The sequence below is a fragment of the Miscanthus floridulus genome, chromosome 13 (genome assembly GCF_019320115.1).
Source record: "Miscanthus floridulus cultivar M001 chromosome 13, ASM1932011v1, whole genome shotgun sequence".
Classification (NCBI taxonomy): Eukaryota; Viridiplantae; Streptophyta; class Magnoliopsida; order Poales; family Poaceae; genus Miscanthus; species Miscanthus floridulus.
Window position 1 is genome coordinate 61,986,930 of NC_089592.1, and position 25,853 is coordinate 62,012,782.

The window sequence follows — 25,853 nt, forward strand, 5'->3', positions numbered from 1 at the left end:
GAGTTAGCTTTTAAAAACATTTTTCACTTGCATCTCATCGCATCACTAGATCCAATGCATCTGCAAAGTTAGTTAACACCTAGTGGAACTTAGATAACTATTTTGCATTAGAATTCCCCTCTCAATAGGGCGACTATCTATCCTGAATCCGACCAAACACTCTATTGCGTCTCGGCTGGCGAAATGATAACCCTTAGCATATACCTTTGCCTTTAGGCTTTTTCATCTCTTGTTCTTCTCTCCAAGTGAGCTTGCACCATGTGGCTTGGTCACTTCTCAACCATCTCCTAGACTTGCTCACCATCTTGATAAGGACCCTAGCTCAATCACAACTCAATTGAAAGCATTAGTCCACTGGTTGTCACTCAATTAACAAAACCAAACTTAGGGCTTTTTAGCAGCGGTGTGTGGGGGTTGGGTAGGTGGGTGGAAAACCACCAATACAAAAAATAGGTAGGCACTTGTTGGCCTAATAGGAATGGGTAATGAAGGGAGGATTTCGGGGCCAACAAATTTGGGTGACCTAGTTTGCTAAAGGTGTTTTTTGGCTTCGCTACTCAAAAATAGAGTATGGGGCCTATTGGGTAGGACTTTATTGAAATTCTGTCATTCTCGTAATTGGGTTTCGCTTATTTGTCATCCTACAAATGAGATTTGCTCGATTGCTATTATGAAACGCGGCTATCATGCTAAAATGCATTTTCTCAATTTTTTATAAGTTTAATGTTGATGTCCATGGAATAGTCTTTCTACTCCATAAACGCCCCTGCCCCTTTAGCCTAAAATTCCTATGAAAAGTCATTTCATCCACATAAACGAATCGAGCGTGAGTGGCCAGCGCACTTCTTCCGCATCATAGCTCTGCCTGCCACCGTCGTTGTCACCATCGCTGCACCTACCACCCTCATCGTCCCCAAATTCCACGTTGTCGGCTGCCTCCCATCTCCAACGTCAGCCCCAAATCCCACCCTAGCAGCAGCAATGCATGTCGCCGAGGAAGACTAAGAAGATAATAGGGGTGACAATGGCGTGTGGGAGGCAGTGGCGGCGAGGCGTAGGCGGTGCTGATGGCGCCCATGGGAGCACGTTGTGCGCTCTCACCGCGACGGAGAAGAAAGAGGAGTCTTCGAGTGTTGTTTTCTCCGTCAGCTAAAGAGGCAGGGGCATTTGTATAATAGAAAAGAGTGTTTTCATGGGTAGCAACATTAAATAGATAAAAAATTACGAAAAGGTATTCTAGCGTGATGGCCTCGTTTTATAATGGCAATATAACGAGTCTCTTTTGCAGGATCGTAAACCAACAAAATCTAGTTGTGAGAATGGCAGAATTCTAATAAATTCGTCGATGTCTCGCTGGAGATGCTCTTAGTTGCTAAAAAATTAGCTAAGGCCAATTTTAGTGAAAAGTTTCATGGCGTTATTTCTAAAACTGTCGTGCCATATAGAACAAAATGAAACATGGTTGAAATACCCACTTTCAATAGAAATTTTTATTTATACGGTTTCATAGACATTTAATTTCATGACTCATAGATAGTTGGTAATTGTGCCAAGAGAGTTTCATCCCATGAAACTCACTTCATCTATCTCTTATTAAAACCGTTGCCACGCTATCAAAAACACTTATGTGACAATTTATTAAATGCAAATAAAACTCTCCTAAGAACATGTTTAGATGCTCAGTTAATAAACCTACCTAATGTCTTACCTACTACTCCCTCCATTCCAAATTATAAGTCGCTTTGACTTTTTGGTACATCCATTTTGCTATATATCTAGACATATATTATATCTAGGTACATGCAAAATGGATGTACCAAAAAAATCAAAGCGACTTATAATTTGGAATGGAGGGTAACTAACAATTAGCTATTAGTTTTAATTAATACTTCATCCGTTCTAAATTATAAGACGTTTTGGCTTTTTAGATATACGTGCATCATCTAGCCGTAGCGTATATCTAAGTGCACAATAAAAAACATAAATTTAGAAAAGCTAAACGTTTTATAATTTGGAATGGAGGAAGTAATTAGCTATTAGTTGGTTTCTTTTGGCTAGCTTGGGTCCTGGAGAAGCTGTTGCCTGTTGAAGAAACCAGAAGTCGGCAGTCCCAGGTTCAAAAAAAAAAAGTCGGCAGTCCCTTTTGTTAAAAAAGAAATCCCAGCAGTTGGCGTTCTGAATCAGCAGCGCCTCGAAGTCGAATCCGGTAAACAGCGGAGGGCGCACCGGCGACCGCTGCTTATTTAATCCTGGCAAATTATGCTGTATCCTCTGGCTGCAGGCCTCCCCGTCCGCCACCCCACCTGTCGACTGCCGAGCTCACCTGATCTAGGGTTTAGCGGTGTGCCCTCGCGACGAAGCGAGGAGCCGATCCGTCCAGGTAAGCTCAACTGACTCCGCTTCTGCTTACGATTTACGATAGGTTGAATTCCGCTTACAGTTCGAGCGGTCTTGTGTGGTTGGTGTCTTGGTGACACCGGCCTGCCCCCCCTCGTGCCCGTTGTGGTTTTGGTTTTTGTGGTGCTTGTAGTGTACGGAGCTTGGAACTGGATCAGTAGTGTGTGGAGCTTGGAACTGGATCCATAGATGCATTGCAGTTTGCTTGATGTCATCCGGTGTGATGGATCGGGTAAAACAGTATGTAGTTCTGCAGTTTTGGTGTTCGTATAGGAGGGAACTAGGGAACTCGTAGGTGGGGACTTGGGGAAGTGAAAATGTTGCTCAGGGCGTATGTGATTCATCGATTTTGTCGCGAGGAAACTTTGCTTCATTTGGTCGGCTGTGGCTCTGCATATATATTCTCTCCTCATTTCATCCCTTTTCCCTAAAATTTTAGGGTGTAGGTGTTTGTTAGAATCATGAGGTCTCTTGCTGCGCTTATGCTACATATTTTGATCCTCAAAAAGCTGTTGTAAGGTTTTACTGGTGCCAACGGATAGTCGGATAATTGCGCAGCAGTTTTGTGTTTCTGTTCCCTTACCCACAAAGATTGTAGAATTTGTGTTCAGGACTCCGGGTAGGGAAATGTGAGACTATAATGGCAAATTTTATCAGCACATTCTGAAGGTTGCAATATGGGCTGAAGAAACTCTTTCAAGCGATAATATACTTGTTTCACTTACAGTACTTGTGTATTGGGCCTCTACGTCTAGGTATATTTTTCTCTAAGTAGGTTTTTTTTGTTTCCAATCAAAATATCTTAAGTACATGGAATATAAAGGGTGTAGCGTATTACTTTGGAACCTAGGAATATTGGCACATACATGCCTCATTTTTATTTGTACCTAACATATTTCTTAAAGAAGATCGATTGCTTGTTTTTATACTATGCATTGCAATAAGATACATGCATTTACACCCAGCATGTTTTACAAAGTTAATTGAAGTTTAGTTTATGATCGTTTGATAAAAAATAATATCATGATATCCCATACGATGGAATAATCTTCATCATCACATAAATTGTTCAGACAAGTTATGGAGCGGTATAGGGAGAAAAAGAAGGACCTACACATGGTTTTTATTGACTTGGAGAAGGCTTATGATAAAATACCAAGGAATGTTATGTGGTAGGCTTTGGACAAACATAAAGTCCCAACGAAGTACGTCGGGCTCATTAAGGATATGTACAACAATGTTGTAACTAGAGTTCGAACAAGTGACGGAGACACGGATGACTTCCCGATTAGGATAGGACTACATCAAGGGTCAGCTTTGAGCCCTTATTTATTTGCCTTAGTGATGGATGAGGTCACAAGGGACATACAAGGGGACATCCCTTGGTGTATGCTTTTCGCGGACGATGTAGTGCTAGTTGATGAAAGCCGGACAGGAGTGAATCAGAAACTGGAGTTATGGTGGGAGACTTTGGAGTCCAAAGGTTTTAGACTCAGTAGAACTAAAACTGAGTATATGAGATGTGACTTCGGCACTACTACTCGGGAGGAGCAAGATATTAGTTTGGAAGGTCAATGCTACAGAGAGACGGGGATATTGATGAAGATGTTAGCCATAGAATCAAAGCAGGGTGGATGAAGTGGCGGCAAGCATCTGGTGTCCTATGTGACAAAAGGGTACCACAGAAGCTAAAAGACAAGTTTTATAGGACGGCGATTAGACCTGCTATGTTGTATGGTGCAGAATGTTGGCCTACGAAAAGACGACATGTTCAACAGATAAGTGTCGCGGAAATGCGTATGTTGTGTTGGATTTGCGGTCATACAAGAAGGGATCGAGTTTGAAACGATGATATACATGATAGATTAGGGGTAGCACCAATTGAAGAAAAGCTTGTCCAACACCGGTTGAGATGGTTTGGATATGTCCAACGGAGACCTCCAGAGGCACCGGTGCGTAGTGGAATCCTAAGCCAGGATAGTAACGTGAAGAGAGGCAGAGGAAGACCGAAGTTGACTTGGGTAGAGGCAATAAAAGGAGACTTGAAAGGATGGAATATACCCAAAGACTTAGCCTTAGATAGGAGTGCTTGGAAGACAGCTATTCACGTTCCTGAACCTTGATTGCTTCTGCTGGGTTTCAACTCTAGCCTACCCCAACTTGTTTGGGACTTAAAGGCTTTGTTGTTGTTGTATGTTATTGAACATCAATAACATCAAGAAACAAGTAGATGTTTTATATGAACACACTATTGATGACTATGATCAAGCTTTATGAATTATGACAGTTTACATCGATTCACAAGTTTGAGTTCTGGGATACTAGGTAACATATGCTATATTGGATGACTACTCTCATTAAGGACTTGCCGCATATTTTAACTTAGTTAAAAGAGTATTATTAAGGTTAGGAGTGTACTTTTGAAGTATATATCATAATGTAAATATTTTACATTATAATATGAAGTGCATTGCATATTCATTATTAGAGAGTTTGCACATTTGTTTCATAATTTGGTCTTGGTATAACCTAAACACATGTATAATTTCCATGTCAGGAAATATTGGCCATGCATCAGATCATGTGAAATATGAGATGGACTCTTTTACCTTGTCTTCTCGGTCATGAACTGATGGGATACCTTGATGTTTTTTTTGCCAATCTGATATAACAATAGCAGTCTCTTGCTTAGTGCCTTTATGGTCACAAGTTTGGAGGGTTGTGGGGGTTGGGTGGGGGCATGGGGCAGTGTGGGCTGTGGGGTGGGTAGGTTTGGTAAATTGATCTGCCTTGACTCATAACTAGTGTGAGTTCATCTGTGCCTCATGTCTGACTACACACATTGATGTCAATGCCCATTTCTGCATGTTGCTGCCAGTACCACTTAATTCCACTGCATGTTCACCATTCACCATGCTGGATGCACGTTGTGTGCCACCTGTGACTTTGTGAGCTTCTTTTTCTGTTGTCTGCCAGTAATTTGCCTAACAAAAGTTCTAATATATGCACATGGCTCTGCAGTGATATATATTCTTCTTACATTGTCATTTGTCAGTATTATGATGATCCTCAAGTTTTAGTAAAAATTAAAAATACACTATAAGTACGTTTATACCTTGCATAAGTTGATTTTACTAACCTTCAATTATTTTAATTAGATATGCATTTGGGGGCAGCAAGCTCGAGACAACAACTGCATAGCTTGCAAGAGCTTGTAAGTGTTCTTCTGTATTATGAGAAATATCATTTATCTTTTGTTATTCCCACAGCGATTGATAGATTGATATGGATCAATGTTTTTGGTTGGCCTAACTGGTTATTATATGTACTATGATGTGATAATTATACTAGGCTTGATTTTTTCGTAGAATACTACAAAGTACAATGAATGTGGTTAAAGGGTATAGTTGCAATGCCTGCTTACTTGGGTTCCACCCTAAGCAGGTCTCGTGCTTAGAGTACAAAGCATTTTATTTATTCAATAGCTCAGTTTTGAGACCAACTGCGCATTTGGATGTATCTGTTTTGTCATAGGACAGTGGACATTGCTCTGCTCTGGTTTGAAGTTTAAAGTTGTCATTTTACCAAAATCCTCTGTATTATTCTCTACCTATACACGTTTTCATTTTGAGTTCAAAAGGAATTGTTTTCTATTAAGTTCTAATGGTAGAAGATCATCCAATATTTAACTTGTTATCATCTTTTGAAGTTACTCCCTCCGTTCCAAATATAAGTTGTTTTGGATCAAGAGATAGCGTATATCTAGGTGCATAGCAAAAGCTATGTACCTAGAAAAGCCAAGACAACTTATAATTCAGAGTACAATTTACAAGAGCATACATGACAAGCTTATTTGAAAGGCGGGCCCAGTGCAAGCGGTAGAGTCTTACCGCCTGTGACCGGAAGGTCCCGGGTTCGAGTCGCGGTCTCCTCGCATTGCACAGGCGAGGGTAAGGCTTGCCACTGACACCCTTCCCCAGACCCCGCACAGAGCGGGAGCTCTCTGCACCGGGTACGCCTTTTTCTTCATAAAGAAGAATTGCATCTAGCAGCTTAAACTTTAGCTGTTAGGTCTTGCAATTCAACCCACGATATTGATTTCTGGTCTCTCAGTTTTAGCTATCCTCACTGCATTGAAGTCTTATGGCACTTTCAGTGGTCTTTCTTAAATCATCTGGTTTACTGACTCTGAATTGTCCTGAAGTTTGGACAAAAATCTCACCCTATACTTGGTGTTTCTGACTTGTCCCTTTGCACACTCAGCTCAAGATTGATTGGAACATCTTCATTCTCTGTATTCAGAATACTGTGTCTAACTGTAGTACTTGTTGGATGCTCATTTACTCCTTGTCCATACACCTGAAAAATGAAAAAGAAATGATGTTTTGTGATTCACATACACTTGACATGTGGAATAAAAGATGAGTTCTACTAATTGCACCCTTTTTTTGGCTAACTATTTCCAGATGCATATACCTTTCTCCGTAATTCAATGTTCTCTTGATGAAGAAGGTTGACTTTGTTGTATAGTTCTATGTTTTCCTGGTGCATGAGGCTTCCCTATAATTCAAATAAGCAGTTTGTGTAGTCAAGCGAGACCCTAGAATATGTTAGTAGTTTTGAATAAGTTGTGTGTACAAACCTTCCTGTTTAATTCTTGAATCTGATAAAAAATAAGTTGGTCCTGCAGATTGAAAGTTAGTAAACAAAGTAGCAACTGGTATCTTTGTTGTTAAGTATGTGATGGCGACTAAAGAATCTGTAATGCAACCTTCTTCAGACGAATATTTCTTAGGCTCGTCTCAAGCTTATTCTCTAAATTCTGCAAATCTCTCACGTCCAGGCCAGAAAGCTGCTGGCCCAACAACTGCCTGCAGTGAAAAATTGTATAGAACATTAGCTTATGCTTTTCTGAAAATGCACATGTTATTGTATGAATGTATGATCCTATTTCATGTGTAAGAGAGAACATTAAAATAAAGTACCATTTTTGTAGCCATCAAGTGTACAGTTGAATTAACCAACACATAACATAACTTCCTTTGTGGGAGGAGTAAGGACACGCACTTAATCAAATAGAATAATGAAGCAGATTGTTGCTTATTGCTGTTTCTGAAAGTTTTGGAGCCATACTGTATAAGGTTTAACTTTGTGTTGGTGACTTCAAACTTCCTGTGCATAGCATTAATAGACACACATAGAGCATTGAACCAATTGCATCTTGCAATTCATCATCATGTGCTGAGAATTTGTTCTTAATTCTTATCGATCTTTATTTTTTAGGACCTTGTTCCCATTGATTCTATGTCTGAGCATGAAATAAAATTACAATTTCTCTTTCTAGTGGTGTTTGTTTCCTCTGATGTAAGTACAATATCTCTGCTATGATAGTACTGTTAAGCATACTATGAAAAAAATAACTGCAGTAGACACATTCTTTTTCTCATAATGATTTGAAATATTTATTGTAGGTTGGTTTAGGTCGTACCGATGGTGCTCTTGCAAATTATGCAGTTGCTGCCTCAAGCTTCCTGCCTCCCTTTGCCAGAGCTAGTAAGATGGAAAAGCTTTCCATTAACATAAATGAGAGTGACTGGACAACCAAATGATCTCTACTTTAGCATAGGATTACAACTACAACAAAAAGAACACAACCTTTTGCTTCAAAGGAAGTTGGGTTTTAGTAGAGTTGAAACCCAGGTACCCAACAAGAGCCAAAATATGAAAGAAAATAAGAATGCAACAAGCAATCAGATCCTACAGGGATATGTAATCACAATATCATTTTTGTTAGCTATAAGCTCATATGAAGGCATCTTTGGTTTGGAAATGATTAATGGTTCAAGAGAAATTCTCTCCACATTCTAGAAAAAATATGGTTCAAGAACAATTAGGTCTTTGGATATTGTGTAACTGTTTAAGTGTTTATGCAGTAAGAGCATCTCCAGCACTGCCCCCCTAAATCTCTCGAACTTTTTTCTCGAACCTGGCCCCCTACTTGGAATTTGAGGGCCACCCTTACTTTTCCAGCCCTCAAATTTCTGCTACAACTCTAGCAACAACCCTCAATTTTGAGCCCCTACTTTTTTATGACAATTGGGACCCTTCTATCTGTGGCATGTGTTTCCTTTTCTTTTTCTCCCGTTTTCCATCGATGTACAGGTAGTGGCTTGGTGGGGAGAGGTTCGGCGGCGGTGAGGGGCTCGGTGATGGGGAGAGGCACCCGTGGCAGGGAGGGGCTCGGCAGGGATAGGGGATAGGGGATCGGGGGCTTGCTCTGGCTGGCGGGTGCAGGTGGGATCTGCACTGAAGCAGGAGAGGATCGGTGGGAAAGAAAAAAAGTAGAGGCCACCTCCAGAGTCCCTAGGAATGAGGGGGGTTGAGGGGAGAACTTGAGGGCCTTTTACTTTTGGGAGCCTGAGTAGGGTCCTGCTAGAGTGGGCTTTTTTTTGCCATCCAGCTCCCAAAAGTAGTATAGGGGCCCAAGTAGGGGGCCCTGCTGGAGATGCTCTAACACAAATTTGTTTGTGGTAATGTATTTATCATCCTTGTTTACTTATCTTTTTTCGAACTACTTCCTTGTTTACTTATCAAAATATGTTTGCTCACAAGATAACTTGATCTTATCAAAATATGTTTGCTCACAAGATAACTTGATCTGAACTTTCATTGCTCCTTTAAACATGTTGTAGGTACCATTTTATTCAAGTTTATTCACTTATAAACATGAGAAAATGTTACCATCTAACATGAACTCAAATGGAGCATTGCATCCTGAAAATGTTATGGCATATAAAATGAGACAATTGTGAAAATGTTATCTGTAGCATAGGAATTAATACACCCATGATATTTGTGCTGTACATCTTGTAACTGCTCTCAGCACAGTTGAGAATAGTTGGTCTAAAATGCAGCAGTGTTTGTTTGGGCTTCCTAGGAGCTTTTGGACCTTTCAAAAGCCAAAAAGCTCTGAGAAGGCAAGTGAGCTTCTGGGCTTTTGGCTTCTAGGAGCTGTTTGGCTTTTGGAAAGTCCAAAAGCTAGCAGTCCAAAAGTGGCCAAAAGCTCAAACAAATTGGGCACCAAGATGCCACTACGATATAGATATATCGTTCTAAGTTATAAATATTTTGCACCTTTTCAAAATAATTTTATTGGTGGTTTTGTAAAGTTACACCATCCTGTACTATTTTGGAAAAAGATATGGAAAAGTTACATTGCTTGGTGCTTGTGGTTAATGTTTATTTCACTTAAACCTGACTAGTTTAGAACCACCTTCATCCTGGTCGTGGTTGAGATGATCAGAACCTGGAGCCAACAGCGTGTGTGTCCAACAGAAGTTCTTCAGGATGAAGGGTAACCAGTTTATGAAATGTTTGTTTCAGTTTTGTGATTTCTATTTGGGGGTCAACATAGTCTATGAATATAGCAGGTGATGCTTCATAGCGGGCTACATTATGCAGCGTTGGAGTCATTTGCAGTTATTACCATGATGTTCATGGCCCCTGTTGTTTTGCTTAAATCCCTAGATCAGAATCAAAAGACAGGACATGCCAGTCAATTTTCATGTGCTTTTGGCGCTCACACTATCAATGGCGGTGTAATAGGTTGCCTTACAAACCTATGACTCTTAAGGCAATTTACAAGATATCTGCCTTTTAGAAAACCTGTCTTTAGCTGCTACCTATTGGCAGACAGACCACATGTGGTAGCTAAACCACAGTAAATTTAGTCACTAACTATTTTTCTTACTCTGATTCAGTAATACATGCTACCACCAAAATATATAGTGGTATTAAACATTGAACTTGTTAACTTATTAATCACCCAAGTTTTAATTCCAAGTGCATTTTTGCACTTACGCGTTACGCATATGAAAGTTTTCAAATGTAACATTTGCAGGTATTGTCTAAGTGAAACTTTATGTGGAAAGAAAATAGTTGAGATATTTGATTCATATTACCGCCTGTGACCGGAAGGTCCTGGGTTCGAGTCGCGGTCTCCTCGCATTGCACTGGCGAGGGTAAGACTTGCCACTGACAGCCTTCCCCAGACCCCTCACAAAGCGGGAGCTCTCTGCACTGGGTACGCCCTTTATTTGATTCATATTATTAGTTAGAAGATCTGAACTTTTTATTGGATGGTTCTTCTATTGCAGCTGTGTCCCTAGTTTTTTACTTCTTTGTTGTATTGTTACATTGTCAAGTTATGCTCGAAACCATATCCTCCACCAAAAATGTTTTGGATACAGTTCTTTTGGTCAAGGAAACAAATCAGCAAGTTGCCTCTGCTGTACTGTTCAATGCAACTGAAGTTACATGATTTTTAGACTATTACGAAGAGGGACTACAATTGTGTCTTCAAATGACAGTTTGATAATTACATAAATATATTTCTTTACCAACTTAAATGTCCTCTAGATAATTTCTCTACTGCGCTTAGTGGCTGCAGTGATCAGAATCATTTGCCACATCGATGATGATATATGAAAACCTTGAAGAAAAAAATCAGCTATCATGGGGAAGACCACCCCCACGGTATTGTTTCCACTGTGGTATTGTTTTGAATAAGATACGTCAGTCTTCCAACCGACCGAAAAATCCCCGCGACTATTTTATGGGTTGCGCAAGGGAGGTTTTTTTTACCCTTAAATTTGCTCCCATGGGGAGTTGAATCTAGGTGCTTGAGTCAACTACTAGGCAATGGACCCTTTTGCATATATGACAGCCTTTGTTATTATTGTTTGGTTCTGATATTAGAGTGTTTAACCATTTCAGATTATTGTTTATGAATTGAGTAAGGCAAGGGATGTCATTCTTGCTATTCATTGGTATGACGTGGCGCTCTATTTCTCAGAAGCCAAATTTCAGCTTCAATCTGTTCATTAACAAACATCCAGAAGCTACTTTTTCATTTCTTCAAATATCATTAGATAACACTTGTTGCCACCAGGGTCAGTGCAGATAAGCTCTGTATAACTGTAAGCCTATATTGGAGGCCAGAGCATGTTCTGAGCATGTTCTGATCAAGGCAACATTTAGTTAAGAACTGTCAAGACCTGTGTTCGGATTTTGCTTGATTAGTTTATTAAGAGCTTGCCTACCACCTCAAAATGGAGCTGTATATTCAATTGAGAATTTGATTATGGATTGTGTTTCAGCTTGGCTGAATCAACATGTTAACGATCTGTTTATACCAGCAGAAAATGCATGTAATCTAATGAATTGTTATCAAAATTTTGGATGTTGCTATCCATTTTCCGGTCTATTACAGCCATCATTCAACAACCTTGAGATGCACATTACATTGGAAAATAATACTTCATTGGTGGTTGATTTCTTAGTTTAGTTTCTTGGGCATTTGATTGTTCATGCTCATGCGTAATCAGGCTTGAGGCTTTGATATTTAGCTAGATTATTCTGCTACGGTAGTAATAAAAGGTGTTGGTTTGTTTAACTTAGCCCACATAATCATTGACACTATAAGCAAACTTAACAGCCTATTAACATTCTCTTCAAGTTTCAGTTCACAACGCATAGCATTTTTATCCTATTTGTGATTTGTGAAATGATGAAGCTGATAGGACCCGAGGTCCTACCGGAGTTGCTGCGGAGGTTGTGGAGTTGCTGCGGAGGTTGTAGGGATGGAAGAGGGGAGTGCGTGCCGTGGCGGTGAGAGAAAGAAGAGGCGGCTGCTTGCTGCTGCCGCCCTAGGGCTGTGCGTGAGAGACGGCAGGAAGGCAAGGAGTCACGTACGTGGCCCTTGGGCCTTGAGGCCAGGCAAATAATGTTTGCCTTGCTTGATTTCTCCAATAAGTGTTTATATATATATATATATATATATATATATATATATATATATATATATATATATAGCCTCTCTGTAAATCCTATTTTAAGAAATTAATATCCTAATTGAGGAAAATAGCAAATAAAGATAATTGGACTAATAGTCCATCTAATCCTGGTGCCTTCTGTGCGCCGGCCAGGCGCCCCCCTATGCGCCGGTCTCTAGCCACCGGTACGCCGGTGTGTGTACTGGACGCCGGTAATAACATATCTCTCCGCCTGGAGAAATAGCTCGTCCTCGAGCTGGAAATCTGGGTAGAGGTCTTGGAATGCTTGGAGCGGCTCCCAGGTAGCATCGTCTTCAGTCATGCCGTGCCACTGAATAAGAACATGCCAAACGCCCCGCTGGAGTTGGGCACGGATGGCACGCTCAGGAGCTTGAAGAAGGCGACCATTGAACGTAGGCGGCAGAGGAGCAGGCGCAGCCGGAGGATCTCCCTTGTGCGGTTTTAGTAAACCCATGTGGAAGACATCATGCAGACAGGCGCCCTCCGGAAGCTGAAGGCGATAAGCGACGGTGCCGGCGCCGATGCACTCCAACACCTGGAACGGGCCGGCATAGCGAGGACCAAGCTTGCCCTTAGCTCGGGGCTCGAGGGACTGTGCAGGATGGTGGAGCAGGCGCAGCCACACCTAGTCCCCCACAGCATACTCCAAGTCACGGTGAGAGGCATCATAATACTTCTTGGATAGCTGCTGCGCTTGAAGTAGGCGTTTGCGGATCTCAGCAAGGAACTCATCTCGATTGGTCAACAAAGTATCCACCTTGTCTGTCTTGGCCATAGCCGTGTAGGGCAGCAGAGGTGGGGGGCGGACGGCCATAGACCTCCTCAAACGGAGTGGTGCGCAGGGCGGAGTGGAAGGATGTGTTGTAGCAATACTCCGTCCAGGGCAACCAATCCACCCAAGCACGAGGCCAATCACCAGTGATGCAGCGTAGATACATGGCGATCACCTTGTTGACCACCTCGGATTGCCCATCCGTCTACGGGTGGAAAGCTATGCTCATGCGCAGTGTCACACCAGCCATCTTGAAGAGATCACGCCACACATGACCTGTGAACACTGAATCGCGGTCGCTGATGATGGAGGAGGGGAACCCATGCTGGCGCACAATGCCCTCAAAGAACGCCCGAGCCACTGAAGCAGCAGTGTAGGGGTGGCCAAGGGCGATGAAGTGCGCTTACTTGGAGAAGCGATCGACCACCGTAAGAATGACGGACTTGCCATTAACCTTAGGCAAGCCTTCGATGAAGTCCATTGAAATGTCGGTCTAGACCTACGACGGAACCTCGAGGGGCTGTAGCAAGCCCGCTGGCCCCAGGGCTTGGGTCTTGTTCCGTTGACTCGTGCTGCAGGTGGGCACAAAATTCTGGACAAGGGTACGGTCGCCGGGACGAAGAAATCACCCGAAGCTGCTGCAGCGTCTTCTGTACACCTTCATGGCCGACTGTTGTGCTGCTGCATGGATGCTCCATTTTTTCCACAAGAAAGGCATCTGACGGATTGTGTTGCAGTGAAGCTCTGTTCCATTACATTTATAACAAGAAAAAAAGGTTGTCCTGTTGCAGAGGTTGGAGCATTTTTTGTAGCTCACCATTTGTGGCTGTTATCAAAGAAAGGTAAGCACACAAAGACAGAAGCAGCCGTAGTTTTCTAAGCGTGGATCCACTGAATGCTGCTGCTTCTCAAGGCTCCTTCCCCATTCTTTGCTTCATCCTAGCTAAAGGACTAATTTCATGTCCTATCAGTGAAATGATTCAGTCCTTTGACCTTCCTGGTTCTTATATCTTTAGGCCATGGACAATGGAAATTTTAGGATTCTTAATACAATAATACTAGCTATACATGTAAACCAATAAAGATCTATTTGACTGATTCCTTGTTTTCGTAATTGCATTGCCATCAATATGAGTGTTCTTTACTAACTTATCGTAAGTATCTATGTTGAGAAAAAAGTCAGCCCCGATCTATGTTACAAAAGTAGATCTGGATGTTGTATATACATGTATGTTGCAAACATATATTTTAAGTGTTTTAGGTGTTTCATACATATGTTGCAAGTGTTTCATCTGGATGTTGCATATGTTTTGCAATGACTACACATATGTTTTCAAATATTTTTTAGGTGTTTGGTTTTAGATGTACGTTACAAGTGTATCAGCTGTTTCGGACGTATGTTGCAAGTGTTTCATCTAGATGTTGCAAAAGTAGATCTGGTGTTATACATGTTGCAATGGACCCACTTGCCGCAGTCGCCTACACCGGCTGAGGCGTCGCCGTGGGTGACCATGCGAGGGCCTGAGGCTAGCAGATGCATATGCGGCACGCGTCCAGAGGTGGGACTGATGACTAGGACCCAGAGGTGTGACGTGCAGACCATGCTAGGCCCCGCGCTAGTGGTTCGGTTGCGACTGGCGCCTGCGGGTCAGGAATCGTGCGTGCGCGAACAGGGAGGGGAGACCGGTGCAGTGACGTTACCCACGACCTCGACTAGACCGTGCGTGGGTCGTGTGAGCTGAGCGTCCGATGTTTGAAGCTGCACCGCCAGTGACTCCCTTCTATATATTTAGTTCTATGTCGCTTGTTTCATGAACATTATAACTTATCCTATATCATTACTCCTGTCCTACTAAATAAATGCATCTCCACCTCTAAGCATATGCTTTGTATAATACCCATATCACACTGGTATGTTGTGTGGCTATGTTTGTGCAACATTACTGCGTGGATAACTCTACCTTCTATTGATTAGGATTGAGTGGATTTTGGACTGAGAGTGACAATTAGTTTGTTAGATATAATATTAGTATTCAGAATCGACCGTGCTTTTTCGAAAATGGTAAACATGACATCTATCCGAAGCATGCGTGTTGAATCCAGAACGATTAAAGTCATTCACACTCCTAATACTACATATTCCATTGTTCTCTTTATTTATTATATTGATACATATTCCATCATTCCCTTTACATTGATATTTACACATGCAATTGCTACTATGAACCAAAACAACAACAAAAAGTTTGAGTGGCTCTGTGTGTGCATGGGCGCACGCAAAATATGGTGTACTTAACCATCGTGGCTTGGAAATTATGCATGCCACTTATGACACGGCTGCTTCTGTTAAGGTGGACTATGTAGGCTTCGATCCTTTCTCGCCCCCAAGTGTTCTCCGCTTTTATCCCTTTGCATTTGGTTTTCTTTCTTTTATCGAGCATTAAACGTCACAGTATTTGTGGTGCTACTCGCGCAGTGGTTTCAAAGTGTTAAAGCTTTGGTTGCATATGGACACTTGACACCTTATACTGTGATTAAAGTAGTTTGTTTGTGACTAGTCAGGGATGAAACCGTACAGTCGGAGGAGGTCTGTTTTCATTTCTTTTTTTTTTACTTAAACGAAATTTAGTCAGAAACGATTACGGCATTGATATTACGGCACGTCGATATCAGTAGGCAATTCGATGATGCATAGTTTTTTTTTACAGTACCATAAATAGTAATGATAAGCTAAGTCTTTAAACGTACTTCACTTTTTTTCTTTAAACTAACAAATATGCTTTACTGCTAATACAAGTTCATGCACATGTAAAATGATAGGTTCAAATACTAAGACCGTGTGCGGGAATATTGGCAAAAATAGTGTAATATCATCGGGAGTTTCCGACCCAAATTGGTAAGACTGGTGAAACGTTTCAACTGTCTTACTGATTTATATTTGCGTTTTTTTGTTTCTATTTAGTATATTTTCCCAAAACCTTGATTAAATCTTGAAAGCAAACCCTGAGGGCTAATTTGAAAACTCAAATTCTCTTGGGACCCCTGATTTTTTTTAGGGTGGGAAATCTATGGGAAAATAATTTGAATAATAATTTAGTTCTTTATGGAGGGTTTTTCATCCTCGCCCTTGCTTCTAAATTAGCCTTGATAAACAATATGTTCCATTCCTGCATTCATCCCAAACTCTCTGTAGTAATGTATCGTATACAGTGTACCAAATGTTGCGCACAGGGCACATCGGATTGGACATTGGAGTTACCCAACGCAAGCATCTTAATTATTGTGTTGCATGCTCGATCGATAGTGGCTGACGTAGAAGTGCTTGGACATCATAATAATGCTGATGAATCTGGATTTTTTTTTTTGAGAAAGTGCGCTGGACTTTTTATATTAAGGTTCTGGTCATGCTCAGTGGGCCTTGGTTATCAGAAATATCATGGCCTGGCCCAGACTTTAAAGTTGGTTTGTATTTTATTTGGATTATGGGCCTTTCTTTCTTGCAAGTTTTCATACAGTGCAAAAAATCTTAACATTCAAGCCAATAACTTGGGTTCTTGCACGCGGATTTCTACTGCAGTCTATAGAGGAAATTAGGATTGACAGTTTCAAGGAAAAAAGGAAGAGAAAAAGCGGATTGGCCAAGAATCTCTCCACGCAAAAAACTCTAGAAGTATCATCACTGCCTGATGGGGTGTACCGTACATGGTGCATTAGAAGGTCTATAATGCTACTTCATATATAGTACTAAGATAAGAGAATACAAACTAAGTTCATATCATACCTTGGCCTCAGCACTTGCGCTCATAGTCTGATGGTGCTCCTCTCTTGCCTCGCTGTATCTTTCAATCACAGATTTCATGCTGGTCGAGAAAAATAATTTTTTCCATTAGGACTAGTCACATCAATCACAAATTTGCCGCAATATAACATAGAGATAACAACTAATATAGGACCCAGAAAATAACAGTTGCGAGCCTGCTGTGCGTAGGACATAACAAAATGACACCCTTATGTAGTGGGAGTAATGTACCTGTCTAAAGTTTATCAATGTAGGCCAAGAGAATAATAAAAAGATAAGGCAGGAATGTGTTTTTTTAGATATGAAATTAAACATCCGGTTTCATCCCCTCGAAAGAGGAATCAGATCAAACTTATTACAAAGTTTATCAACACAGGAATGATATGTTTCTTTCCTACCATTTTAGGCCATGTTTGGTTCATTGGAAAGATGTAGGAAGAACAAAGAATCAAATTTCTATAGGAAAAAGTCTACATCACCCCCCCACCTTTCATACTTGGTCTACTTCACCCCCAACTATGAAACCGTCTGTTTTACCCCCCTGAACTTTCCAAAACCGTCTATTTTACCCCATGGGCGGTTTTCTAACATCGTTTTGATACAGTAGCAGAGGATTCGCTACAGTAACGGTGGTTTGCTACAGTATCCGACGGTTTGAATTTCTTTTTTATTTATTTGTTTTCGGTGAATCTTTGAAAAATCACAGTAAATCATAGAAAAATCATAAAATAAAAAATCTAATTTTGTTGGACTCCACATGAGTAGATCTACATAGTGAATATATAATACGGTATGCTTTAGTATAAATTTTTTTACTGTAGCCTTAGATTAATTAGAAAATCTAATTTTGTCTTTAATTAATTAGAATAATTCATAGCTGTAGCTTCTATGGTCCAATTGTGGTAAAATTTTTATGGCACGTTAATTATTGTATGCTTGAACTATAGTAAAAATTTCGTACTCATTGGACTATGTATAACTTAGTTATAGATAAATTCTAATTAATTACAGACAAAATTGGATTTTCCAATTAATCTAAAGCTACAAAAAAAAATTTATACTAAAGCATACCGTATTATATATTCACTGTGTAGATCTACTCATGTAGAGTCCAATAAAATTAGTTTTTTTATTTTATGATTTTTCTATGATTTACTGTGATTTTTCAAAGATTCACCGAAAATAAATAAAAAAAAGAAATCGAAGCCACCGGGCACTGTAGCAAACCAACGTTTCTGTAGCAAATCTGTTGTTACTGTAGCAAAGCCGCTGTCAGAAAACCGCCCAGGGGTAGACTAAACGGTTTTGGAAAGTTCAGGAGGTAAAACAGACAGTTTCATAGTTGAGGGGTGAAGTAGACCAAGTATGAAAGGTGGGGGGTGATGTAGACTTTTTCCAATTTCTATAGGATGTTTTCACTGTAGCAACGTTTGGAATAAGGGAAGAGACCTAAACTGTTCCAAAGGAAGGTAATGAAACCTGCAGTTTTGGGAGAAAGAAAAAAAAATGAGCTCTGAGCTCATGGGAATATTTCCTGCAGCTCTTGCGAACTCATGCACTAATCTACGTACTCCCTACCTGCATGCACAACCATGTGGGCTCGTCCAAGACACTTCAATTTTTTTTAACTGATATATCTCGCTTTGTAAAGGTGTATTTAGCTCCTATTTAATCTAAACAATTGTGTTTAGCACAAACCAATAGATTTTGATGCTAATAGTGTTCGTGTGTTCCAAACACTCATTTCTAGTTTTCCAATCCTCTGTTTTACACCTCCATTCCTTTTATATTCCTCTGTTTTCTCTCATTTTTGTGTTTTACATTCTCCTGCCTCTAAGAGGCCCTTAACCTTTTTGAATCATCCAGGAGCCTGCCTTGCAGTTTGAAGTTCTTAGATGATACTAATAATCATGCAATAGAGAGAGAGCAAAAGGCAGTGCACTTGATCTTTTACCACTTGGTAAGGCCCTTTTGAAAATCGTGGGTTCCCGATTCATACGAAATTACTATGCATTTTCCCAATAATTTTCTGCGCTCTACAGACGGGGCTAATAAGAAATTGAGCCACTTTCCGCTATTTGGAGAGAATGATTATCGCCCATATATATGTGTCAAAAAGGATCTAATGGCCCAACAATCAATATACTCCCTCTGCCCTGTAATACAGTGCATTCTATGAATTTAGGATAAATTAAGAGAGAATATAAAGACGCATGTACTCTCACTTTAATTCCTAATCAGACGCTATCATCAACGTAATTGATGATGATTGGTTGATAAATGGAAAGTATTTAATACAAAATTAGTTTTTATCCTCTAAAATGCATTATATTTGAGGATAAATTTTAAATGTTGTAATACACTATATTACAGGACGGAAGGAATATTATTTAATACTTCTTTGAGTAGTTATTTGAATGCATCCTTTCACTATGCAAATTCTATGGCTGTGATGGAAAGTGCTTCTGTAGCGCTGGATGCTGCTTGTTACAGCTGCACTACTCAGCGGCTACGATACAAATCAAGTAGCCACAACTACGGCACCTGCTGTAAAACACTATATAAAACGATTTTTAGAGCTAGCTTTTAAAACCATGCCATCGATCGAAAAAATAAGTCATTTTCAGGGCTGGTTTACAACTGTCCCTGAAATGATTTTCAAACTTTTTTAAAAATCATTTAGAAGTTGCAAAAAATAAGATTTACTAATCTGGCCAGTCACCCCTAAAAACAGATATATTTTCCGTGATGGTTTAGTTAACAGAACCGTCCCTGAAAAATATATTTTCAGTGTCAGTTTGTAAGCTATAGTACCCCGACGATAGTTAAAAATTGTTTGCTAAGTAATCCATCCTTAAAGAAATAGGAGGCGCCTGTGTAAAAATCAGTTTTGTACTAGTGTAAGTGTAGCCGGCGTATATATATTGGATAAAGAACATGATAAATTAAAAATGTCTTTCTATGTTTTTAGATGATGAAGTTAATTTCTGGCTTTTAAAGGTCATACATAACCCAAATCTCTTGGTACTGCACGTGCCAGGTCTTAGACTTACCTCACAAAAGGTGGCTACGTTTCTATAGGCAAAAAATATCAGTTTATTTCTTTCCAAATCACCAACTTTTTAAGTTGAATCATTGTCATTATTGCATTGATATTGGGTCGTCTCCAGAGTGAAAAATAGCCATCTACGAGGCAAAACTTCTGTTGAGTGTTGTACTCCATTTTCTTGAAAAACTTTGAACTGTGTGCGAAAATCATGTAGTGGAAATATGTTCTGAGAGAGATAGAAAAGTGTCTACTTGAATAGTTTTCGCTTATCTTATGTAGAATTCGGTTTTGGGTAGTTTGACCCTCGAATTATCGCCTTATGGCTAGGGCTCGCAAATATTATCATGTACGTTCTAACATATGAGCAATCTGAATACCCTGTATATTATAAATTAATACGTCATATCAAGTGAAGTAAAAAAAGTGGAAGCTGGTTTAGTTTCTAGCACCTGATTAACATTTGAATTAAGCTACATGAAAATTTGACCAGTAAGTTTGTGTTTGTACTATATAATGTGCTAAAAATAAGAAAAGGGTTATACGCCAATAGTATTTATTACTTGTTCAAATGCCAATTCTTATATCACTAAAAGCTTGGGAGGAACCACCCCTATAGAAATTTTATCAATTGTTGATCTTAAAATGAACTAATTAATTGTGATTAAGGGTAGTCTAGTAAATAATGTAACTTAATCTCCTTTGTGTAGCAGAGAACAGATAGAAAGGGCGTGTCGCTGCACCCCCATCCGCCTAGTGCTCGATGGAGTGCAGGAGGAAGGTACCTCTCTACTTTTAACCATTAGGTTTAGACTAATGAACGCCTATTATTATTTTCAAGCAATGTATAAGTTCTTTAGTATAATAACGTACTTATGAAGTACCGTACCATGTATGGTCAGACTTTTCTTTATATGTTGGTATGCTGAGCTAGCTAGCGCACTAAAACCATTTTCACATTATCAAGTAAGGACTGAAGAATAATCATATTGCACTTGGGGAGACATAGTGAAAGTAATATCTCGGGTATAATCGTCCATTCAGTTTTGGTTTATATAGGCACGATATCAACATATATAGAAATTCAAGAAAACAAAGAAATATACATCTACTCATTTTACTCTGTGTAAAACTAATTCACTAGAGTTGAAACTCATCATTCTATGTTAAGAATAAAAATACTGTAAAATCATGAGAAGTTATAAAATAATAAAAAGGAAAAGGGAAAAGCGAAAAATTCATGTCCGGAACATCATTCAAATACTTCCCGTTTAAAAAGGAAACATTCGTTGTAAGATTGTGGACATGTGACACATGGAACACATCCAATAGCTACATATTATAATTCCCTTCTGTAGTCTGTCATGTTAATTTGATCCCCAAATTAATTAAAAAAATTTGGTTGCAAAATTGCAAATACTCAACGTATGACTAAACTTTATTTGGCCAAATGTTTTTTTTCTTCAAAAAGCCATCGACAAGAGCATGCAGGGCGTATATTGATAGAGAAGGTTATTTGGCCAAATATATATATGTGCAACCCCAACTATAATGTTTCGGAAAACCTGAATCCACCGGTCGGTTCAGTTTACCACACAAAGCTTGAAAGTAAAATCTTACAAAGCTATAAGGTATTCCCCCATTTCAAATTATAAGTTGCTTTGACTTTTTTGGTTCATCCATTTTGCTATGTATTTGAATATATTATTATATCTAGATGTATAGCAAAATAGATGTAAAAAAAAAATCAAAGCAACTTATAATTTGAAACGTAGGGAGTAACAAATAAAACAGTGCAATCCATCCATTTGTTTTTGTTTTTTCTTTCCAAGAGGTATACTAGTAAATTAACATACTCTCCGTAAAAGTTGGTGCTAGGTACGAGGTATCAAAATTCTATGCCACTTGCATCTCTCTCTCCTGCCCTAATAACCGAAGTAAAAAACACTTCATCGGTGCTTGAGTATATAGGCTGTATGTTTCATATATGTAATAATAAGTACTTAGTCGTTAGTAGATCTAACAAATAGTCAGCAATTAAGCTAGCAAGGAGGAGCAATAATCAAACCTGGTGCTAGCGAAGTCATAGAGGCGACCGGTGCTGGAGAAGACGACGAGGCCGACCTCGGCATCGCAAAGGATGGCGAGCTCCTTGGCCTTCTTGAACAGCCCGCTCCGGCGCTTCGAGAACGTCACCTGCCGGCTCGTCGCGTTGTCGATCCTCTTGATCTCTATCTTCCCTCTCCCCATCTCCTTCTTCCCAACAGCACAGATCTAGAGAGAGAAAGAGAGAGCTGAGACCTAACTATCTACATAGGAGTACCTTGTTGCAGAAACTTTTGAACGGTGGTACTAGCTACTATGTCTCTTTCTTCTCTCTGATGGGAGAAGCCCTCTCTCTCTCCCTCCCTCTCTCTCTCTCTTCTCTTCTCCCTCTGATAGTCTGGATGATCCTCCTGCAACTGCCCAATCCTCTTTTGAGATGCCTGTCCTGTGCTTGCCCAAGAAAGTATTCTAGGACCAGCTGGAAAGACGCATATATACAAGTACAAAGCGTTTGGAAGGCCCTTCCTCGTTTTTGCTTTCTCTAGCTGCTAGCTACCTCGTCCTAATTCACTAATTGTTGATTAGTACTGCATCATTGACAATAAACAAATCTGCACGGCTTACCACTTCTGTCATGTCAGTGCCTGACACGTGCGCGTTCGTGTCGATGCTCCATCACGCTGCAGATTTCTTAATCCAGCTGTCCTTCTCAGTACTCCGTCAGTTAAATGCAACAGCTTCTTTTTCTCCCATCAGCTTTCCATGTACTCCCTCCGTCTCAAAAATAAAGTCGCTATGAGAATCGTGCTGGTCAAACTTTCTTAACTTTGACTGATTTATAGAAAATACGTGCAATATTTATATCTCCAAATAAATTATTATGAAAGTATATTCAACGATCTACCTAATGATACTAATTATGTACCATAAATATTAATATTTTGTTAAACATATTTGGTCAAAGTTAAAAGTTGCTGACTTTTTGGAAGTGAAAATGACTCTTTTTTAGATAGAGGGAGTAGCGATTATTTAAAGGCGCACTTGCACCCTAGAGCAAGTGTTAATAATTAAAGTGACATAAGTGGACTATATGAGTCGCCACATAAGATTTGACGCTGCTCCTTGGTTTTAGTTCTAGCAGTTTATATTATATACACATATGTAATTTGATCGATCATTACTACTTTTCATTTACTCCCTCCTCTCACCCTCACAAAAACAATGCAATTATATGTTTGGAACAAGTCAATTTTTCTTAGGTTTGATCAAGTTTATATAGAGAATAATGTTGATATTTATGTCTTCAAATATATTTATTATAAAAATATATTCTATAATTAATCTAATGATACAGAATAATATCGCTATATAGATGTTAATATTTTTTCATCAATTTAGTTGATAATTGCATACTTATTCGTTATTTGGGACAGAGGGAGTGTTTTATACAGAACACATGAAACTTTGTACTGAGTATTGCTGCAAATGACATATATAACTAAACTTACGCACTAATTAAACATTTCGTTAGCATATATAGTTCATCTCCATTCTCACCCTTTATTATTATTAGTTTGGACTGATGAAAGGGTCATCTAGCTCTATGAATTTAATCTTTTGTCTAACAAAAAACTTGTGCCGGATAATATAAATTGCAAGAGCTACGAACGACTTACAATTTGAAATGGTGGGAATGTACTTCTCATCTAGCAAACGTGTTGGTCCCAGATGTGTGCTAACTTGAGTACTGCTTTGTCTCAGCTTGTGTCCAGTACAGTTCAGCAAATATGTGTAATGTCTACAGGTTCCATATTTTTGCCTTGTATTTTATGTTCGTTTTTCTACCGCTATTTTCTCAAAGAGCCCTCTCCAAAATTAAGTAACACAGTCACCATTTTATTTTCTATAATTAACTGGTGACATTTTGATAAGGATGATCAGTATATTTTGATTTTTGAAGATTTTTTTTTAAAAAAAATGACCCATTTTTGCTAGCATCACATTATCACAAATTTAAAGTATGTAGCTAGCCTAGCAATGTCAACAGTCATTGAAGGTCTGTGTACTGTATTCCTTGGAGGGATATATATACGTAGGGAGAATTATGTATTTGGCACTGAAACAAATCAGTCTTCTGTATTTGGCACTAAAAAATTTGAACTTTCTTATTTGACACCAAGTTAAAATTTCCTTACCTAGATAGCACTGCCGTCCATTTGAGCCAACAACGACGTCAACTGGCTGATGAAATGACATGAATGCCCTTCCCGCACGCACGCACGTGTCGCTGAGCGCCTGAGCCGCCGCGTGCTCAGTGCCCTGCCCAGGTGTTAGCTTGATGACGTCATCATGACATCGTGCCTATGTCATATACTTCTCTTTTTCTCTTAAAAATAAAACCAAAAATAAATAAATACCTTTCCCCACCCTCGTCACCAGGGCCAAGAAGACGAAAGCAAGCAAGCGGAGCACTTGCTAACGCCGGCGGGGAGTACGTGCTGGCCCCGGTCTACTGCGTGGGGCCGCTGGTCATCGGCGGCGACGGCACGAGCGCCGCAGAAGCGGACCAAGAGCGCGCGGCGGAGAGGCGGCGGCACGAGTGCCTCGCGTGGCTCGACGCGCAGCCGGAGAAGAGCGTCGTGTTCCTCTGCTTCGGAAGCAGATGCGCGCACTCGGCTGAGTAGCTACGAGACATCGCCGCTGGCCTTGATAGGTCTGGGCAGCGGTTCCTGTGGGCTGTGCGGACGCCGCCGGCCGGCACCGACGACGGCGATTTGGAGAGTCTCGACACGCTGTTTGCAGAGGGGTTCTTGGAGTGGACCAATGATAGCAGCGATGCAGGACGACGGCTCATCGCAAACCTCGTTTGCCAGGTTCTTGTTTGATGCAAAGAATCTTCATGAACAGCTTGGCTAGTGAATAGTGATCGGCTCCTCTTGGCATCCTCTTGGCATGAACTCCTCGCCGGCGTCACGGCACTCGTCGTCTGCTTCTTCTCCATTAGCAAGTGAAAGGTATTTATGTATTTTTGGTTTTATTTTCAAGAGGAAAAGGAAAGTATATGACATAGGCACGACGTCATGATGACGTCATCAAGCTAACACCTGGGCAGGGCACTGAGCACGCGGTGGCTCCGGCGCTCAGCGACACGTGCGTGCGTGCGGGAAGGGCATTCATGTCATTTCATTAGCCAGTTGACGTCGTTGTTGGCTCAAATGGACGGCAGTGCTATCTAGGTAAGGAAATTTCAATTTGATGCTAAATAAGAAAGTTCAAATTTTTTAGTGTCAAATACGGAAGACTGATTTGTTTCAGTGCCAAATACATAATTCTCTCTCATATATATATATATATATATATATATATATATATATATATATATATATATATATATATATATATATATATATATATATATATATATATATAGGGAGAGGCTATTCAGTAGCCGACTACAAAATAAGTTATTCTGTAGCCACCTCCATTTACTATAATTTTATATACTAATTTACCATAATATAAATACATATTTACGATAGTTGGGTTACTATAACACATGGGGATATTTACCATAACGTTATATTAAACCACTTAGTAAGGAGTTACTATAATCTCGTAAAATAACATAGTAATTATCGTAACTCAAAGTGGCTACAGAATAAGTTATTCTATAGCCAGCTACAGGATAGTAGTTCTATATATATATATATATATATATATATATATATATATATATATATATATATATATATATATATATATATATATATATATATATATATATGTATGTATGTATTTATTGTGGAGGTATGAAGCGATCCATGCCATTTTCCTAGCCCATGTCAAAAGTCAACAAACACTCGTTGTTTTTTATTTTTGATTGGAACAACACTAGTTGCTAGAAGCTTAATGTTAAAAATAGGAAAAGAAGCCCACGCA

At 39.8% G+C, this 25,853-nt stretch overlaps 1 protein-coding gene and 1 long non-coding RNA gene across 3 annotated transcripts; one reads left to right on the top strand and one right to left on the bottom strand.

Annotated features, from left to right (window-relative positions):
- The first annotated feature begins 2,156 nt into the window (after positions 1-2,156).
- On the top strand, positions 2,157-11,638 carry LOC136500779 (uncharacterized). The gene is made up of 4 exons (XR_010770105.1): positions 2,157-2,380; positions 5,556-5,611; positions 7,869-10,480; positions 11,173-11,638. It is a non-coding gene; the product is annotated as an uncharacterized lncRNA (long non-coding RNA).
- LOC136500778 (MADS-box transcription factor 23-like) lies at positions 5,630-22,637 on the bottom strand. 2 transcript variants are annotated; one of them, XM_066496207.1, is made up of 8 exons: positions 22,539-22,637; positions 21,937-22,142; positions 16,805-16,883; positions 7,886-7,947; positions 7,169-7,268; positions 7,040-7,060; positions 6,874-6,957; positions 5,630-6,756 (listed from the first exon to the last, which is right to left on the bottom strand). In XM_066496207.1, the coding sequence occupies exons 1-8, from the start codon at positions 22,548-22,550 to the stop codon at positions 6,616-6,618; spliced, it is 705 nt and encodes a 234-aa protein (XP_066352304.1). In that variant the 5' UTR covers positions 22,551-22,637; the 3' UTR covers positions 5,630-6,615. The 2 variants fall into 2 exon arrangements, with proteins under 2 accessions (XP_066352304.1, XP_066352303.1); XM_066496206.1 differs by having other exon boundaries at positions 7,040-7,081.
- Positions 22,638-25,853: the final 3,216 nt, after the last annotated feature.